The sequence below is a fragment of the Terrapene carolina genome, unplaced genomic scaffold (genome assembly GCF_002925995.2).
Source record: "Terrapene carolina triunguis isolate 2854851 unplaced genomic scaffold, T_m_triunguis-2.0 Scaffold66, whole genome shotgun sequence".
Lineage (NCBI taxonomy): Eukaryota > Metazoa > Chordata > Testudines > Emydidae > Terrapene > Terrapene triunguis.
The window spans coordinates 90527701-90547530 of record NW_020664417.1 but is presented as its reverse complement, the minus strand read 5'-3'; the positions used below and the strand labels follow the sequence as shown (position 1 = coordinate 90547530).

The window sequence follows — 19830 nt, the reverse complement described above, 5'->3', positions numbered from 1 at the left end:
ATTTTAATATATCTTTTTTGAGATGAGGCAAACAGAGATGCATGCTGTATTCAAGATGTGGGCATACCATGGACGTATACAGTGGCATTATGATATATTTTCTATCTTATTATCTATTCCTTTCCTAATAGTTCCTAACATTCTATATGTTTCTTTGACTGCTGCTGCACATTAAGCAGATGTTTTTAGAGAACTATCCACGATGATGCAGAGATCTCTTTCTTGAGTGGTAACAGCTAGTTTAGACCCCAGCATTTTGTATGTATTGTTTCATTCATTTGTAACTCTTCGCAGTCTGCTTTAGACTTAACCATCTTGAGTAATTTTGTCTCATCTGCAAACTTTGCCATCTCACTGTTTCATAAATGATCTGGGAAAAGGGGTAATGTTGAACCACATAGGGCCCAATACAGATCCTTGGGGGATCCCGCTATTTACCCCTTCCCATTGTGAAAACTGACCATTTATTCCTACCTTTGTTTCCTGTCTTTGAATCAGATACTGATCCATGAGAGGACCTTCCCTCATATCCTATGACTGCTTACTTTGCTTAAGAGCCTTTGGTGTGGGACCTTTTCAAAAGCTTTCTGAAAGTCCAAGTTTACTATATCCACTGGATCATCCTTGTCCTCATGCTTGCTGACTCCTCAAAGAATTCTGATAGATTGGCGAGGCATGATTTCTCTTTACAAAGCCGTGCCGACTCTTCCCAACATATCATGTTAATCTATGTGTTTGAAAATTCTGTTCTTTACTATAGTTTCAACCAATTTGCCTGGTATTGAAGTTAGGCTTACTGGCCTGTAATTGTCAGGATTGCCTCTGGAGCATTTTCTTTTTTTCAATAGACATTACACTAGCTACCTTCCAGTCATCTGGTACAGCGGCTGATTTAAGTGATAGATTACAGACCACAGTTAGTAGTTCTCAAGTTCCTTCAGAACTTTTGGTTGAATACCATCTGGTCCTGGTGACTTCTTACTGTTTATCAATTTGTTCCAAAAGCTTCTCTATTGACACCTCATTCTAGGACAGTTCCTCAGATTTGTCATCTAAAAAGAATGGCTCATTTAGCTTCTCTGCAATGGCCTGGTCTTCCTTGACTGCTCCTTTAGCATCTTGATCATCCAGTGGCCACACTGATTGTTTGGCAGGCTTCCTGCTTCCGATGTACTTAATTTTTTGGCTGTCAGCTTTTGTGTCCTTAGTTAATTGTTCAAATTCTTTCTTAGCCTGCCTTATTCTACTTTTACACATGACTTGCCAGAGTTTATGCTCCTTTCTATTTTTCTCACTAGGCTCTGACTTCCAATTTTTCAAGGATGCCTTTCTGCCTCTAAATGCCTTTTTAATGTGCTGTTTAGCCATGATGGCATTTTTATTGTCCTCTTACTGTTTTTTTGTTTTTAATTTTCTCCTAGTGTTTCAGAAGTCTTCAGGATGACAGATGTAACATGATTGCACTAAACTATTTGCTAGTCACATGTAGGCTTTTCAGCCCATCCTCTCTCAAATGTTGCAGAATATAGACTGTGTATAAGATTTACAAACTACTCAAACCATGTTAAGCCAGAGGTAAAAGGTCAAGCCATTCTTAAATCTCTTACTGGATCTTGATTACCACTCTAGAAAAAGTACAGTAGAACCTCAGAGTTACAAATACCTCAGGAGTGGAGGTCGTTCATAACTCTGAACAAAACTTTATGGTTGTTCTTTCAAAAGTTTACATCTGAATATTGACTTAATACAATTTTGAAACTTTACTATGCAGAAAAAAAATGCTGCTTTCCCTTTATTTTTTAGTAGTTTACATTTAACACGGTATTGTACTGTATTTCCTTTTTTTATTTTGGTCTCTGTGGCTGTCTGATTGCATACTTCCAGTTCCAAATGAGGTGTGTGGTTGACTAGTCAAGTCGTAACTCTGGTGTTCGTAACTCTGAGGTTCTACTGTATATCTTAAATACATCAACATATGGTATAAAGAAGTGTCAGCTGCAGATATGTTAATAGGTCTTTACAAACACAACAGAAAGAAACGGCAATCTTAGAGCAACACAAGATTCACATCCACATGACATTTAATAAAACATCAAGAGATTGCAGGAACACCTTCTATACATACCTCCACTTAGGGCCAATGAAGTCTGAGGTCTTCCGTGAACGCCCCCTCCGTTTCCTCTGATCTGGAGCTTCCTCCTGAAAAGATTTTTGCCATAAACAACATTTGCAATGAATAAAATATCAACCTTTTATTACAAGTCTAGCAAGTGATACCTAGAATTAAATAGGCTAAAGACAGCTCCAACTAAACAAAATTTATACATTGCAAAAGAAGTCTAGTGATTCCCTGCCTTCCCCCCAATCACCAGTGGGGCCACGTACAGTGTAGACATTGCTTGCAGGTGAAACCGTATTCCTTCACCCTGCCTCCCAATCTACAATAGACAAGTGAATATAAACTGCAAGTGAACTCATGCATGGCACATAAAAAGAAGAGGAACATTAGACTCCTCTCACTATGTATAAATCACAATTGATTTGTCTGCCTTGAGATGATAAGGAAGCCAGTTTACATCACCTTGTTTGGTGCTTTAAAAAAAAAAAAAAAATCTGGATTTTAATATAGATTTTCTCTCTCTCATATTATGTGTGTGTGTGTGTGTGTGTTGGTTTATAAGAGAAGTATGTGTGTTGGTCTCCAAAATCAAATGCATCAAGATGGGTTTCATTTATTAATGGGACACAATCAGGTCAGAAATGACATTTCTGTCTGAAAGTGTTTGCTGCTGTCATTAATCGTTACCTCAAAGTACAAAAAAAGTAAATATTAAATGAGAGTGTATTTCAATTACTTGCTTATTCCTGGTCACCCTTCAGAGCTAGATTCACCCTGTTGCCCGCCCTAGGCATAGACTAGAAATGTTGTCCCCATTGCCCACTTCATCTAAAAGCAAAAGACACCTGTCTCTATGCTCTGTATGCTAACCAGAGTACAGGAGAGGAGTTCACCCAGTCAGAAATCTTTGAGTATGTGGGAGAGCGAAATGGGCAGTGAGCTGGAACCAGAGTGGTGGAACGAGAGAGTAAGGAAGGAGGAAGATGGGTACTGAGAGGGAACAGTATCAAGACACACTCTCCTTTCCTTACCACAGGGCCAAGGAGAGAGCAGCAGCACTCATGTGGGATAAACAATTGCTTGTTCCTGGTCAGCAGGCCTTGGCATCAGTCCTATCAGTATGCTGGCTGCACATTAGGACCTTAGATGCCAGCCATGGCTGAAGCCTTACCAGCATGTCAGGGCTTTATCATGGTTCTTGGCATCCAATTCTCTGATCTGTGAAAGCAGAGATCCCACCCAGAGAAGTACGCTAAGTCAACCCTTGCCACAGGCTAGCCCCGCTTTGTAGGATATCACTTTTTTTAATTATAAAAATACGGCGGTCGGAAAAAAAAAAAAGTTATACACCTTCACTACCACACTGGTCAACAACTGTTTAAGCATGGTTCTTGCCCGCAAGGTTTCAGCTAAGTCTGAACAGCTTTTAAAAGTAGGCCACTTTGGTCAGTTCACAAGATTTAACTGCAATAAAATATTCCAAGTGGATACAGGCATCATGCCTCTCCAGGCACCCAAGGTGTGAGGATGTTCTTGCCATCACATGTGCTCTCCTACTATTTAAGCAAAAAGTTAATTAAACAGCCTCTTTACAGTTTTTTGTACCTCTGATTCTTTCAGCTCCTCCTTTTGTTCAGACTGATCTTCCCTAGTAGGCTCTCTGTCTCCATAGAAACATAATAGATCCAGAAGACGGTTTGATGTCTCCAGAGATAAAGGGGTTCCTGCAGGCAATGAGGAAGCAGAATTATGAAACATAAAGGATACATTGTTTATTCAACACTCATGAAATGGGGCTCTTCATTGACACCAAAACGTGTCACAGCATGCAGAATTTCCAGAAAGCAACTTTATATGAACAAAGATGGGTTCGAAAGCAACACTCCCAAAATCACACATCCAGCTTACACAGTCATTTCAGAATGGGGTGACCAGAGAATGGCATTTTAGTACCCGTAAAAAATGTCTGCCTTCTTGGCTGTAACACTGATGCCACTGCTGGCTATCCAGAGCATGGACAAGAGGTAGAGCTTTGCTGACCAGGTATTGGCTGGTGTGGGGGTGACAGATAGTGGCCAAGAGTGAAAGCGCTTCAATACCAGTATAACCCAACTAAAACATCATAAGCTTTCGGTAAGGGCTCCTATGCTCTACCCTGTCAGAAAAGCTAGTGAGTGACAACCTGTTCTAGGACAGCAAACCACCTCTCCTATCAAAAACATTTAATCCCAACAAGCTTTAAATTAATGTAATGGAATCCTCTTCTCTCCATTTGTTAGGGCAAGGCCTTCTCAGCTCCCATCACCCCATATTTCTTTTTAGCTCTTCACTCAAAAGGCCTTGCATTCCAAGGTCTTTCCTGCTTCTTGACAGACATATGGCCCAGATTAACTAGAGTGGTAAAAGAAAGAGCCTATCTTGGAACCTCCTCCCTCTTGACACCCTTATCTCCCACTGATGAGCTAGCAAAGTGTAGCATTCATGAGACTACTAAGAATGTCTCAGTAAACAAGTGACAGCTGATGAGAGCCCAAGATTTAAGAACCAGTTCCCAAGAATACAAATCAGTTCTGCAACTCTGTACTTTAACATTAAACCAGCTTCACCCTACGTCTAGGTCTCCATACACACAATCTGGCTGACAAATTCAGTTCTGTAGCTTAAGGTGGTACCTGCTTGCAGGAGCTGATCAAACATGTCCACAGAAGCTTTTACTCTTCTAAGCTGGATACGTTCTTTAAGAGCTGCCTCACTCACTTCTTCAATCTGAGGTGCAAGATTCTCTGGCATCAGGCACTAAAATTAAAGAGCACATAGGCTGAATGGATGCTCTACTCACGGGGGAATTCTGTACTACTGTGTACGTGGAGAATTCACGCCTCCCACAGAATTTTTTTTCTACCAGAAAATACATTCTGCAGTTACGCCTTTTGCCCACTAGGGGCTTCTGTGGCACCAGAACAGAGGGCAGCAGTTCCCAAGCGGGAGCAGCCAGCTACAGATAGGGAGGAGAAAAGACTGCATTCCTCACAGTTCCCTGCCCATGGAACCAGATGAGGAGGGCATGGGATATGGGGGGAGGATGGACAGCGTGGGGCACCTGGGGGGATCACAGACTGGGGCTCAGAAGGGCTAGTGGAGTGCACAGAGACACATGGGGACAGGGAGGGAGGTGCAGGGACACATGGGGATGGAGGGAGGAGGGGTGGCTGAGTGAGGGTGAAGGGCCACATGGGGATGGGGATAGATGTACCTGACAGAGAGGCTAGGGGTCAGCTAAGGTCTGCATGGGGAAGACTCCCCAACAATCACCCCGCCCACCCACCCCCCTCAAAAAAAAAAAAAAAAAAAAAAAAAAACCCCAAAACACAAAAAAACCAAATTAGTTCCACATCTCTCCCACCCACACCGAACAACCCTCCAGGTTCACTCCCTGGCTCCTTCCCAGCAATTACTTCCCTTCTCCCTCAGCTACTCCATTTCCTGACTCCCCCAAGCCTTTGCACTTCTTCTGAGGGGTGCAGGAAATTAGATTCTGTATTGTAGTTTAAATGAATTATTACTCAAAGTTCTGTATTAATATGCCTAGTAAGGAATCTATTTGTCAAAAAACATTTCCTGAATATTTTTTTGGTATCTGTATTATTACCAATATACTTGCTGACAGGAATTTTGAAATAAATTATGAAAATATTTGAAACTGGGGTGATGATATTGTGTTATTTTGACAAATAAAATATTCAGAATTTTAAAATATTGTGTGCAGAATTTTAATTTTTTGGTGCAGAATTCCCCCAGGAATAATGCTCAAACCGTCTAATAGCCAGGACACCAACTGAAACGTATTACCCATCCTAAAAGCCATTATGGCTCCTCCATCTTCCCCGCCCACACAAAATGTAATAATAGAAGTGACTGTAGCACGAATAATTTTCTGGGGATTAGGGACTGCATTTCCTAAGTGGCCAGTCACTTACAAACTGGACCATCAACACTAAAATCATTAGAATTAAAATCAAACTAGAGCTATAAAAATTAACTAGATCTATTCACTCCTTACTTCTGCCTGAAAAGCCTTGACTGACTTTAATCACAAATGTTATCTGAGGTCTTAAGAGATGTTCCCTTTGGTAAACTCAAATTGAAATGTAGCTTATGTAAACAAGAGAACACTCAGTTATTTAGTGGTAAGTCATAAGCTTTTGTCATTTTTAGACTAATTTTTGGGCCCAGTCCTATAATCCTTACACAAACAGTTCTACTGCCCATATTGCTACATAGCAAAAGTAGAGATAGCATGACCACAAGAGCAGAGCGTTTACCGGTATATGAGGCTCCGCAATGTCCTTCTCAAAGAATTGAGGGAATTCGTTAACAATGTATTTTGCAGCATTTTTCCCAGACTCCTTGGACAACGAAAGTGAACGCTGTATAGGAAGGAAAGGGGATACGTTTGTTTCTTTACAATACCTAAACGGTTGAGTGATAAAGAGAATAACCTTCTAGAACTATGAATCCTTGGAGGGATCAAGTACCTCATGCCTCCCCCAGAGCATGAACACTTCTTAAGGACAGGAGAACACTCCTTTACTATCTCACTATCTCAGCTGCTAAGCCCATTCCCCCCCGCCCCCCCAAATCTCACATTGACTACAGCAGCCTTCTCCCCTCTGACTTCACCTCTCCAATCTTCACTCTCAAATCACATCAGTCCCTATCCTAATCTTTATAGGATTCCAGTCACATCAAATTCAAGCTCCTTGGCTTCACTTTCAAGGTCTCATTTAATTTTGCTCCCACCTATGTTCCTTCTACTTGCCTTCCCTTTTATTGCACTCCTTCCAATTCTGTCACTCCCTGCTCTTGACTTTATGCCTTCTATCTGCTGCCCTCCATGCTGGAGATAACCCAGCTGCTGCTCTGCAAGTACCTTCTCGCTCTTTCAAAGATTCCTTCCTCTCAACACTGTTCTTTCCACACACTCCATTATACTATGGCTGTTCTGTGTAAGACTGTAAGCTCTTACAAGTTGGGACAATTAGTTTCTTATGGTATATAGAGCAACACCTACATTTACAATTCTGTACAGATATTTTAGCTCACTTTTTTTTTTAATTTTACTAAATTGCAAGTTTATACTGTATTGCAAGAATCCGCTCTAGAGACAGTATTTAAACTCAGTAACCATTACACATAAACACAATCTGTGCAAAGGCTTGTATTCCTCAACGAAAGCCGCATATCAGCAAAGAGCCTGGCAGTGCAGGCCAGTGGATAAGGCATTAGATCGAAGAAACAGTAGCAGTTCTGAAAGTGGAAAGGGAGCAGGCAGCCAAGTGCCTAGAGGGGGGGTCTGAGCCTGTTTGGTGGTGTTGCCCCTGAGCCTGCCCAGAAGAACCTTATAAGCAATAGGAGACCAAAAATACTGAAAGAAAAAATATTCTGAACACGTTTAAAGAATGATCAGAAACTTTATTTTCTTTTTCAATTAAAAAAACCCCAAGCTGCCAACTGTTCCCTTAATACCTGGGGGTAGAGGTCGTCAAAGTTTCAAAATGGAATACTTACAGCCTCAAAATAGTTTCTAGGGATAAGGAAGGGGTCATCTTGAAACATATAATGTGCAGCTGTAGGATCCTGCAGAAAGGAAAAGGCAGAATTTAAAAAGTTTTAGACAGGTGTATTGTAGATATATCTTATTTCATCTCTGAAATTAAGGGACTGTCAGCAGGTCTAGTGCAACCACCTCTCTACCCCATTTTAAAGAGGAATATATTTATGTAGCAAAAAAATCACTAGTTTGAAATGTAGCCATGTGTTGGTTTGGGAATAAATGATTAAACAGTTGTTCAGAGGTACGTAATAGGTATACATAGATTATTAATACAGTGATCACATTAGATGGGGACCTAAATAACTAAGATACTAAGGGCATCCTGCAAAGCAGCAAGTGCCTTAATTGCCACAGAAATGAATGGGACCCAAGGGCTCTTAACACCTTGCCGGGTTGGGCTATTAATTCCAGGAATCAACAAACACTAACTTCTCTAGGACTCTATGTTCCTGTGACTCTCAGAATCTTGCTTTAGAAGATTTCTGGTCTTTAATCTATAATGATTTTTAAACAGGCTCATTTGGCACAGTCGTTAGAGTGAAAACCAAGGGCCTGATTCTCTGCTACCAGCACCTTGCATAATGAATGTAAAACTTTACCAAATCAGATGCTGGCATTTTAAATACGCTTCGCACTCACACTGCACGGATGAAAATGGCTGCACACTGTGCATGGCAACCGAGAATTAGGCTCTTATGGTCCACAGTGCATGCACAATATGTCCCCCATTCTTTAACAGTTCAAAACTGGTCTGACACATTATCTTAGTATACTGCAGAGCAACAGCTACAGACAGTTTATTCATATAAGACTCAAGGTGCTGAATGATGCAGCAAGTTTGTGTTCAGATGGCAATTAGGATCCCATTTTTCACTTATGATCGTGGCAGGTATATGAAAGGTCTCCAGAATGCAAGTCTAGTGTATTAAAAAGCAGCACTACACAGTTCCACAAGATTGATTATAACCTTAGAAGGTACTTACCCTGTTTACTGTAGATGCAAGAGTTTGAAGAACTGCTAGTTTATCCCTAAATTTAAGAAACTTACATTAATAGTGTGCAACAGGCTTTCAACATCAATTCATATCATGTATTAACTTTTTGTCCTGTACTAGATGAATTGGGAGTCTCAGAGAATCAGGATTTTAAGAAAAATTGCACTGTCAAGTATAATGATGCTCTAAATATTCTAATCCTATTTAAAATACATCATTTTCTCTTGGGACATGGAAGGAAGGAGGAGAACAAAAGCTTGACTGATGAAGTGGAGTTGAACCACTTAATTTAATACCCTATTATATATTTACTTAATTAGTATGAAATCATTGCAGCTAACACAATTAAGACTTTATAAAAACGGAGTCTGCATATGTATTTTCACCCCCCTCATGCCACACGCACTAGCTGGGAGAGAACTGGGGGGAGATGGGAAAGGGAGAGAATGTTATCTCTGAAAGCCTCAAATGACAGAAACCAATTCTTGCACTGACTGAGGGCTGGATGTAGTATCCTATTCTGTAACTCTTGGGCTGATTGAAAGAAATGTAGTTGACAGTGCCAAGAGCTGCTCCTTTCCATAATGCTCCCAGGCCTTGCAAATTCAAGGATCCAAACTCAAATGCTTCACAGGTAGCATGCTGAACTGACATTCAATTGCTAAGCAAACCCATCCATATTGGTTTGCCTCCAATATCTCACTTCTAGATCTACAGTATAACTAGTAAGGCTCACTCTGCACTCGAGCCAGCTCCCCTCCATGGATCAACTAGCAACGATAAGAATGGAGTGGGGTACACCCAATACCATATCTTCAGCACCCCCTCCACAATAATCCATTCTCCAAGATTTTAGAAATACAAGCTTCCTCCTGCTTTTATTTCATCTGCTCCAGTTATGCAAAAGTTTATTTTAGCTATTTTGAAATGTGTCTCAACATAAGCAATATCCCCAAAAATCAGTAAGATTTGGTTGGCTAGTAAACGTGGTCTTTAAAGTGGTCTCTTAAAGAAAAGTTAGGGATGGCTTCCTAGAGACAGAGCCCTTCATTCAATTTCCCCATTGACTTTCTCCCTCACTCCACAATACACAAAACTGAAATTTATTTACTGTTAGCATACACAAAAGTGTAGAGGGCAGATGTCAGGAAAACTCTGAGGGCCCCAACTGGGAGGGAGAAAAGCAAGAGATGAGATATTAACACTCACCAAGTTTTCTTTCTTGGAACAACAATTTCTTCTTCAGTAACTTTAAGAAGAAATATTGATCATAATACTGTTAGAACAGATATATGAGACTGGCATTTCTGCAACTACAACCAAACTCTTGATTATTCTAAGCTGCTAAAAGTCAAAAATAGCAGTCCTGATTTTTAAGATTATTCTGAACGTAATAAGTTTTAAATTCCTCTTTAGGTGCCTTGTTTATTTTAACTACATAACAGAGTACATTTTGCAGAGCTGAAAAAATGAACTATATAATTAAGATACTGTACCTCCTGGGTCAGCTTCAGTCTTCTGAAGTGATGCACTTCCTGAACAATGCCTACAGACACCAAACATGGCCATGAGGGTTTTGAGTATCAGCATACACATTAATATGTATTGCAAAAATGGATTTGCAGAATTCTGGACTGCAAGCAACTAGACCATTAACAAATGCAGGTCACTGACAATCCTACACAGTATTGCCAACTCTGGGGTTTTATCACAAGCCTCGTGATATATGTTGTTTTTCTTAAAGCCCCAGGTCCTGGAATCAGGTGATCACAAGAGAACCTCTAGCCAAGTTTCTAAAGAAAAGCTTGAAAATGTGAACTCTAAAGGTTCCAAAAACAGAAGGCAAATTTAAAAAATAAATTCGCAGGATTTTGCCCCTCCCCTCCCCTCCCCTCCATGTTTTTGAATACTTGCACTACATGCACAAACACAAAGCTTTGTGTTGGAAGCTGGAACTAGGCTGAATGCTTATATAGATCAAGTCTCTTTCAAAGAGCTCACAGAATGTAGATGGACTCAGAAATGAGTGTACATCACCTCTATGTACTGTGCAGCCTACAGATAGGGAGCCATTTTGCGCTGAATTTAAATGTGGTTTGCTCTCTAGAGCACATAGAGAATGCCCTTTAACGCACGCCTCTCTTTTGTTCACTTTGGTATTCATATCAATCTAAATTAAGAGTAATTTGTACTGAAATCTATTTGCTCCTATGGAACAAACAGGCTTAAACTTTGTATTAGCCTGTGCCCCCAAACTTTGCTACAGCTCTGGGGCTGGTGTACACTACAAGACTAAACATTGGCCCTGAGCCTGTGCAAAGCATGAACCTACATGTACCTCACTGCAGGACCAGAGATTTGTGTTTCAACTGTGTTGTGGGACAACCAACCAAGTGATCGTTTTGTAACCAGGTCTCTCAACACTGCTGTTAAAAAACCCGCCACAATATAGCTTTTTTCCTTTCCCCATCTCTCTTGTCTGTTAGACTGTAACTAAAGTCTCTGGGGTAGTGAGTGTAACAACAGTACAAACCGGAACAGGGGCCATTTAAAAATAAATCAGCAACTGGCTGGCTCCCGAGAACCGCTATTGAAAATCGTGTCAGTATCAGAGGGGTAGCCGTGTTAGTCTGAATCTGTAAAAAGCAACAGAGGGTCCTGTGGCACCTTTAAGACTAACAGAAGTATTGGGAGCATAAGCTTTTGTGGGTAAGAACCTCACTTCTTCTTGCATCTGAAGAAGTGAGGATCTTACCCACGAAAGCTTATGCTCCCAATACTTCTGTTAGTCTTAAAGGTGCCACAGGACCCTCTGTTGCTTTTTATTGAAAACCGTCTACGTGCTAAGGCAGCCAGGGCAGACCCCTCCCCGGGCAGCTGAACCCCCCACGCAAATGGAGGCAGACCCCCTGCAATCTAGGGAAGGGCGGACAATCGTCTGCGCTAACGGCCTTTAGCCGGACCCCAACAGACAATTTAACCTCAACAGGGTCCTAAAGCCAGTCCCAATAACCCCACCCACTGCAGGGCAGCCGCACCCCCACAACGGCCACTGCGCACGCGCAGTTTCCCTATCCGTTCCGGGAGCACAGGCATGAATTCCACACGGCTAGAACGCACCGCGAAGGGCGATTCCACTGCGCAGGCGCAGCGCTCACTAGCTCTAAGTGCGCAGGCGCTGGCCTCATCTCCTCAGCACCTTGCCTGCCCACCCGCGCTACCGGCTCGTTCAGCCCAATGCAAGCGGAGCTGCTCTCCAGCCCGCCCCCCGCTCCTACCTGCTGCCCTCTCCCTTCCCCGCGCCAGGCAGCCGTACGCTGCAGCGTCCGCTCAATAGTATCACTTGCTGCCACGAGCCGTGCCGCAACCATCGTCCCGCCATCCTAGCGGCCCGCCCGGTGGATGCCGGGAAGCAGGGGCGGTACCATTTGCTTCTGGGAGGAGGAGGGAGGCGGGAGAGACCCTTCTCCAGGAAGTGGAGTTGGTATCGTCCAGTGACGGCCCCTCCCCCGGAGTGCGGGCACGCCGTTGGGGGCCGCGTGGTGCTCGTGGCGTAGTGGCTCTCTGTTGAGGGAGTCTCTGGTGCTGGAGCGGGAGGAGGGAGCGGCTTGAGCGCTCACCATGGGGCCGCCCAGAGAGGTGCCGTGGCGGCGGCTGACCGGTATTGCCTTCGGGATGTACACGGCCGAGGAGATCAGGTAAGGACCGGAGCCTGGAGAGCCCCCGCGGGAACTACCACTCCCAGCATGCCTTGCGCCGCCAAGCCGCCAGAACCCCATGGACTCTTGGCGCATGTCATGCTGGGGCATGTAGTCCCTGTGTGGGAGCTCGTCCGTTGTGCTGGGGTCTCAGCTCAGCGTGGCGGGGGGGAGGGTGTAAGGGGGTCTCACCCCCTGGTCTGCAGGGAGCCGTGCCGGCGCCCTTCTACCTGCCCCCCTCTTGGAGCCCAGCGCAGCATGGGTGCGGGAGATTGGAGAAGGGGCTGGGGCAGCCCAGGTCGGAGGGAGGTGGGTGAATCATAGAATATCAGGGTTGGAAGGGACCTCAGGAGGTCATCTAGTCCAACCCCCTGCTCAAAGCAGGAACAATCCCCAGACAGATTTTTTCCCCAGATCCCTAAATGGCCCCCTCAAGGGTTGAACTCTCAACCCTGGACCAGATGAGGCTGGGGGGCAAAGAGGCTGCCAACCTGGAAGAGGGAGGGTGGGTGGAGACGGGAAGGGGTGTCCTATGCCGTAGAATGGGAGCTAAAGTGGAGAGGAGAACCCCAGCCTGGGTGGGAGTGGGGCGGAGGAGGTGGCCCTCCGCTGTTGTGAAAGGGAGAAGAGGACCTGGTGTGTGCTCCCAGGAGGGAGGGTACTTCAGCCAACTGAGGAGGGAGAGCTGCTGTCATGTACTGCCGGGGAGCAGACCTGTAGTTATTAAAGATGGTACTTTCGGTAAGAATAGGAGTACTCCCTTGGGTGTCGTGACTAGCTTTCCTGACATCCCTGCCACTGTTGGTGGGGCAGTGGTTGGAACCTTTAAGGAAAAATTTTATGTAGATATGGCCCTGTAACTGGATATACAGATTTCAGAGGGGTAGCCGTGTTAGTCTGTATCAGTAAAAACAAGGAGGAGTCCTTGTGGCACCTTAGAGATTAACAAATTTATTTGTGCATAAGCTTTCGTGGGATATAACCCACTTCATCAGATGCATGGAGTGAAAAATACAGTAAGCAGGTCTAAATATACAGCACATGAAAAGATGAGAGTTGCCTTACCAAGTGGGGGGGGGTCAGTGCTAACGAGGCTAATTCAGTTAGGGTGGATGTGGCCCATTCCCAACAGTTGACAAGAAGGGGTGAATATCAACGGAGGGAAAATTACTTTTTGTAGTGCTAATGAGGCCAATTCAATCAAAGAGGATGTGGCCCATTCCTAGCAGTTGACAAGAAGGTATGAGTATCAACAGAGGGAAAATTATTTTTTGTAGTGACCCAGCTACTCCCAGTCTTTATTCAGGCCGAATTTGATGGTGTCAAGTTTGCAAATTAATTCCAGTTCTGCAGCTTCTCGTTGAAGTCTGTTTTTGAAGTTTTTGTTGTTAAAGAATGGTGACTTTTAAGTCTGTTATTTATCAGAGGGGTAGCCATGTTAGTCTGGATCTGTAAAAAGCAACAGAGAGTCCTGTGGCACCTTTAAGACTAACAGATGTATTGGAGCATAAGCTTTCGTGGGTGAATGCCCACTTTGTCGGATGCTATTGAGTGTCCAGGGAGATTGAAGTGCTCTCCTACTGGTTTTTGAATGTTACAATTCTTGAGGTCTGATGTGTCCATTTATTCTTCTGCGTAGAGACTGTCCAGTTTGGCCAATGTATATGGCAAAGGGGCATTGCTGGCACATGATGGCATATATCACATTGGTAGATGTGCAGATGAACGAGCTGTTGATGGTGTGGCTGATGTGGTTGGGTCATATGAAAGTGTGACTGGAATAGATATGTGGACAGAGTTGGCAATGGGGTTTATTGCAGGGCTTGGTTCCTGGGTTGGTGTTTCTGTGGTGTGGTGTGTAGTTGCTGGTGAGTATTTGCTTCAGGTTGGGGGGCTGTCTATAAGCGAGGACTGTCCTGTCTCCCAAGGTCTGTGAGAGTGGGGGATCATCCTTCAGGATAGGTTGTAGATCCTTGATGATGTGCTGGAGAGGTTTTAGTTGGGGGCTGTAGGTGATGGCTAGTGGCATTCTGTTACTTTCTTTGTTCTCTGTAGTAGGTACTCTCACCTTCTTGTCACCATCTTATACCTGCTTACTGTATTTTCTACTCCATGCATCTGATGAAGTGGGTTATAACCCACAAAAGCTTATGCCCAAAGAAATTGGTTAGTCTCTAAGGTGCCACAAGGGCTCCTCATATTTTTTGGGGGTATACAGAGGAAACAAGTGAAACTGAGTATACACAAAGTGCTAGCAAATGAAAAAAATAAACGGGGAGGAAGAAGATGTGATCCTTTTCCCTAACTTTTTTGCTGTTACTTGTAACACCCAAGCATATACAAAGTTAACAATATCTGCCATCATACATGTAACTTTTTGTTTTTCTTTCATCTTTAGGAAACTAAGTGTAAAAGCCATAACCAACCCTCGTTACCTAGATAACGTGGGCAACCCAGCAGTAAATGGACTGTATGATTTGTCTTTGGGACCACCTGATGCCAAAGAAGTGTGTACTACTTGTATGCAGGACTTCAACAACTGCCCAGGACACCTAGGCCACATAGATCTGCCACTGACTGTTTACAATCCTCTATTTTTTGATGTACGTATATGCTGTTGAGAATTTGTTAATGTTGTAGACTAGTCTTCACTGGCTAGTAGTCTAGGTTCTTTCATAGCTAGTGATTTTTGAAGAATATTAAGGATTCAGTAGGTAGTGATACAGGGAAATCCTCGTCTGGTGAAGTGTCTTCTATCAAAAGGACTTAATTTTAAACATATTCACTGTAATAGTCAAATGATTCCTCTCTCCCTTTCCCACTTGCTATTGCCATGCGTTCACTTACAGTGAGAAACATCTGTAGTAAGACTAGCCAAACTTTTTTTCACCTAATAGAAGAAATTGTAATAAAATGAGGAGCCAAGGGTCACACCCTACCTTGTAGTAGAAATGTCTGCACCCGCCCTCCTTGCTTAGCCAGAGAACAGGTAGAGAAGATTAGTATAGTAGAACTAATTTATGGTGGAATGAAATTTCAGCATAAGCGGAGTGAGGTTTCACTATAAGAGGAGTGAAAGTCCATTGAAATGTACTTAAACCATTCAGACTTTCACTCCAGTTCACTGTAACAAATTCACTGCAAGCAGATGCCATTTTATTTATGAGTAAGGCTAAGATTGTCATGGGTATTTTTAGTAAAAGTCATGGGCAATAAACAAAAATTCACAGCCCCGTGATCTGTCCATGACTTGAACTATATACCCCTGATAAAATCTGGAGGGCTCCGGGGATGCTCGCAAGGGTGGGGGGTGGGGCGCTCTGGGGCATGTGCTGGAGGATGGGGGGCTCTGGGGTGCTCCGGGGGTGGGGTGGGGGACAGACTGCGGGGTGGTTGCTGGTTCTCCAGGGTGGAGGGACTCCAGGGCACCTGCTGGTGCTCCGGGCGGTGCCGGGAGAGGGACGGGACTCCGGGGCTCCCACTGGTGTTCCGGTGGGGAGGGACGGGACTCTGGGGCGCCCGCTGGTGCTCAGGTGGGACGGGAGGAGGAGGGGGGTTTGGGCAGCCCTGAGGTCAGTTGCACTTGCTGGCTGCAGAAGCCATGGAGGTCCTGGAAAGTCGCAGAATCCATGACTTCTGTGACCTCCGTGACAGTCTCGCAGCCTTATTTATGAGGTATTGAGAACGTAATACTTGAATGGTGCCATTTAGTGTAAGATGTGCCTTGGTTAAACACAAATTGATGATTGAAACAAATTAGTAATAATACTTCAGTTTAGCATTTAATTTATATTGCTTATTATCCAAAGATCTCAAAGGACTTTACAGACACTAAGGGCTCGTCTACACTTGGAAATTTATTTAAATAGGTATTGTGGAGTAAGAGTAATCACACAGGGGCTGATACCAAATCACTAGTCCAAAATTCTGGAATAGGTGTTTAGGTAAATATCCAAGTGAAGGAAAGCCCTAAGAGCTACATCCTGCAATATTCTGAGTGCCTGAGAAGAGATGCTGAACTCCTGTTGATTTCAGTAGTGCTTGATGGCACTCCATGCGTGCCTGATCCTGGGAAGTGCTGTCCATGCCCGAAGTCTCACATCTCTAACATGCTGCAGCTAATTCAAAATCAGTGGGTGGCTATTTTCCCCAGACTAATTTTTATAAATATTAAAAGGTCCTTCACTTTGAGCCTCACCAGCTGTTTTGAAGCAGGATGCTACCTCTTGATGCCTCTTTCTCCTTGATCGGGGCATAGAGTCTCAGATGCCATGGCGAGGGGTATGGTATATGAACCTGAATAGAAATAAAATGAAACAGTTCTGCTGCTGTCCGGGATGTGGAGGGAGAAGCTGGCTCTTATGGGTGGGCTCAGGGCCTCAAGGAAACACTTCACTGTTTGAAAGCATTGGAAGCTAGAGACTTTCTGTATTGCTGACAAGTAACTTCAGTCTTCCAAATAACACTGGCATTTTCCTTAAAACGAGTCAGCTTCCCTCCAGTAGTTCTATTTTCCACACCATTAAATCTACCAGACTAATTTTTGTTTTCTTTTCAGAAATTATACCTTCTGATCCGAGGTTCTTGTTTAAACTGCCACTTGCTGACCTGTACTCGAGCTGTGGTTCACCTATTGCTTAGCCAGCTGAAGGTCTTGGAGAAGGGGTTGCTTCATGCGGTCTGTGATCTTGAGGCCATCCTGAATAGGGTAGGTATCCTCCTGTTTGAGTTTGCAGCATTGTAAAGGTGTGATGATGCTAAATTCCTCTTTCTCTGTCTTTCAGTTTTTGGATGAAAACACAGATGCATCTGGTTTAGACATTGAAGAAGAGTTAAATCGTCACGTGAATGAAATACTACAAAATAATCAGCTAGGAGATGAGTGCTCACTTGTGAGTAGAATAAGTGATCTTTCTTGGAATCTCAGGCTTGCCGTGTGTACCTCCTTTAAATAAGTAGCTTGGTCAGGTATCTTCCAGATTTTATCCCAAAGTTGTGAATTTGGCTGCTTTAGAGGAAAAAAAGGTGACTTGTGGCCAAGTGTTTATAGTGGAGCTGCCATTGGATCCATAAGATGATAAGATAACTTAGCACCATCCCAAAAGAGAGTTGTTTATGGTGTGTGTGTAGTTTTGTATGTACGTGTGAAGGGAAATAATTTGATAGTGCTTTGAGAATAATTATGTAAATGAGATTAAACTAACAGTCATCAAAGCCATCTTGCAAATATTATGTACTTGAGGCTGTAGCAGGTCCTTTTTAAGAAGTCAAGAATATTTTGCATGTATCTAAATATCTTCGGATATCCTATGTGAACAAGCCACGGAATAGCTATAATTAGATAAAGTAATTTGCCTACAATGTTTCTTTCTTGAGTTTGTCACTTGTTCCATGTGAGAGGAATGTTGCTATAATGAAGCTCTTAAGCATTCTTATGACAACAAAAATCCTTTGGCATGAAAAATCTGCAGATTCTGAAGATATACTGCCGCTTCACAGATTTTTCTGTTTTCTACACAATTTAAGCTTTCACTCAAAATTTGTAGTTTCTGATTGCAAAGAACCACTAGTGTAGTCTTGGGTTTAGACTTAAACAGTGAATCTAGCAGTAACGGAAATGTTGACACCCCACTGCCTGTCAGCCTCAGTAGGGGGTGGGGGATAACTGCAAAGCCTTATCGTGACAGTTAAAATGCTAACACATTGTCTATTTCTGAGGACAGATGTATTCTCCTACCAGTTCTAATGATAGGATACTTACAGGTGCCTTATCCTGCAATCCTGCTGCATGTCGGACTCCTGTTGACAGCAGTGTAAGTTCTCACAGAGGACTTTATATGATCAGGTTACATAACATGGTAAAAACACCAGTACACTGTCTACACTAGCGTTTCTGCATCAGCATAGCAGTGCTGGGGCTAAGGCAGTAAGGGGAAGACCTTTCAAAAATCTAATGTCAACACTGCCTAAAGTCCTAGATTTAATTTCCTGTCCCATTCTCTAAGCCACCAGGTACCAGGAGCACTGTTAAGACAAGACACACGCACACAGTCCCAGTTAGGTGTCAGGCAGCGTCTTCCATCAGTCAGTGATCCCTCTGGCCAAAATGTATCCCAACAATTTATTCTTGTCTGAAAGATTGTTAGCCACATATAGAGTGGATTAAAAAAGTCTGGGGAATCTTTGGGTCTCTGGAGAATTTGGGAGAATCTCAGTTGAAGAGGAAATTAAGGTGATTAAGGCATGAATGTAATCAATAAAGGCAAATTTAATTAATTGCTATTATTCAGCATTAGAAATAACATTTGTTTTGCGTGTGTACTTCTTAAATTGTAGCTTTTATTTTCACTATGTCATTTTTAAGGTTTTGGGTTTTGTTTTATTTTTCTCCCTTCTAGGTAAAAAATGTGTGTGAGTGTAGGAGTAAACTGATTGCACAGTTTTGGAAACTGCATATGACTTCAAAGAGATGCCCAAACTGCAAGTAAGTATGACTGTGTGCAGAGAAAGCAAGTAGCCTTGTGGATTTATTTCTTGTAATGTAAATAGTCATTTGAACACTGCAAACCATTACACTGACTCTTGTTTTTCCTATTTTTCTTCAAGATCTAGAAGATCACTGGTACGGAAAGAGCACAATAGCAAATTGACAGTAACCTACCCCACTGTGGTACAGCAGAAGTCTGGCAAAGAGGCCATCTTGGAGGAACCAGCAAGTAAAATCAATCTCTCTCTCTCTCTATTTATATTTATATTTTTTTTGTTCTGTGCAAATAGTAGTATAATATTTGCATTTTTCAACTTAAGGTCCACAGATCAACTACAATGGGCACTTCAGCATGCTTGCAACTCAGGGGCATAGCCAGACCTAAAAGTTTCCTCCAGTTTTCTCTGCTTAACCAGCCCACCCTGCTGCAGAGAAAACACCAGTACTCTGTCTGAGGAAAATTACAGCTTTTTATTTCAAATATCTGACTTATAAGTCAGCTCAATAATTTGGCTTTGCTTTCTGAGTTGCTGTAGCGGCTGGCACCCCTGCTGTGATTTCAGGGAGAGAGCTAGCCTGAGAAAGCACAAACATCCACCAGCTGTAACTCAGTGATTCGTCAATGTCTTGGAGCTCTCTTCCTTCCATAGACACCAGTCTTCTCTGGTCATAACAAGCAACATGTCCCTGGGATTTTATAAACAAACTAGGAAGAAAATGATAATCCCACAGAGAAAATAAACTCTCATCATGGGAAGAGCAGTTTCCTATCTCTGTATGCACTGTACATCAGAGATGAACATCAAGGCAGAATGGTTTACAAGACAGAAGCTGGATTAAGCAGAGTGGAACCTGCACCTGGAGGTATCTTCACTCATTAGTCAATTTGGTGGGCTGCTGATTGACCTCTTTGCATC

The 19830-nt window shown here is 43.1% G+C and overlaps 2 protein-coding genes across 2 annotated transcripts in view; one reads left to right on the top strand and one right to left on the bottom strand.

The window, feature by feature from the left end:
* The window catches only part of PTCD3 (pentatricopeptide repeat domain 3), a 31519-nt gene extending 19400 nt beyond the window's left edge, over nt 1-12119 (bottom strand). Inside the window, exons 1-9 of the mRNA XM_026648101.1 lie at nt 12007-12119; nt 10225-10274; nt 9938-9977; nt 8717-8762; nt 7688-7756; nt 6442-6546; nt 4792-4915; nt 3725-3843; nt 2126-2199 (exon numbers count right to left, since the gene is read on the bottom strand). Coding sequence (XP_026503886.1) covers nt 2126-2199; nt 3725-3843; nt 4792-4915; nt 6442-6546; nt 7688-7756; nt 8717-8762; nt 9938-9977; nt 10225-10274; nt 12007-12110 — 731 coding nt within the window. The 5' untranslated portion in view covers nt 12111-12119. The remainder of the gene's footprint in view (nt 1-2125; nt 2200-3724; nt 3844-4791; nt 4916-6441; nt 6547-7687; nt 7757-8716; nt 8763-9937; nt 9978-10224; nt 10275-12006) is intronic.
* Nucleotides 12120-12348: 229 nt separating this feature from the next.
* POLR1A (RNA polymerase I subunit A) overlaps nt 12349-19830 on the top strand; it is a 58911-nt gene continuing 51429 nt past the window's right edge. The window contains exons 1-6 of the mRNA XM_026648100.2: nt 12349-12426; nt 14825-15029; nt 16985-17134; nt 17211-17318; nt 18825-18910; nt 19033-19142. Coding sequence (XP_026503885.1) covers nt 12350-12426; nt 14825-15029; nt 16985-17134; nt 17211-17318; nt 18825-18910; nt 19033-19142 — 736 coding nt within the window. The 5' untranslated portion in view covers nt 12349. The remainder of the gene's footprint in view (nt 12427-14824; nt 15030-16984; nt 17135-17210; nt 17319-18824; nt 18911-19032; nt 19143-19830) is intronic.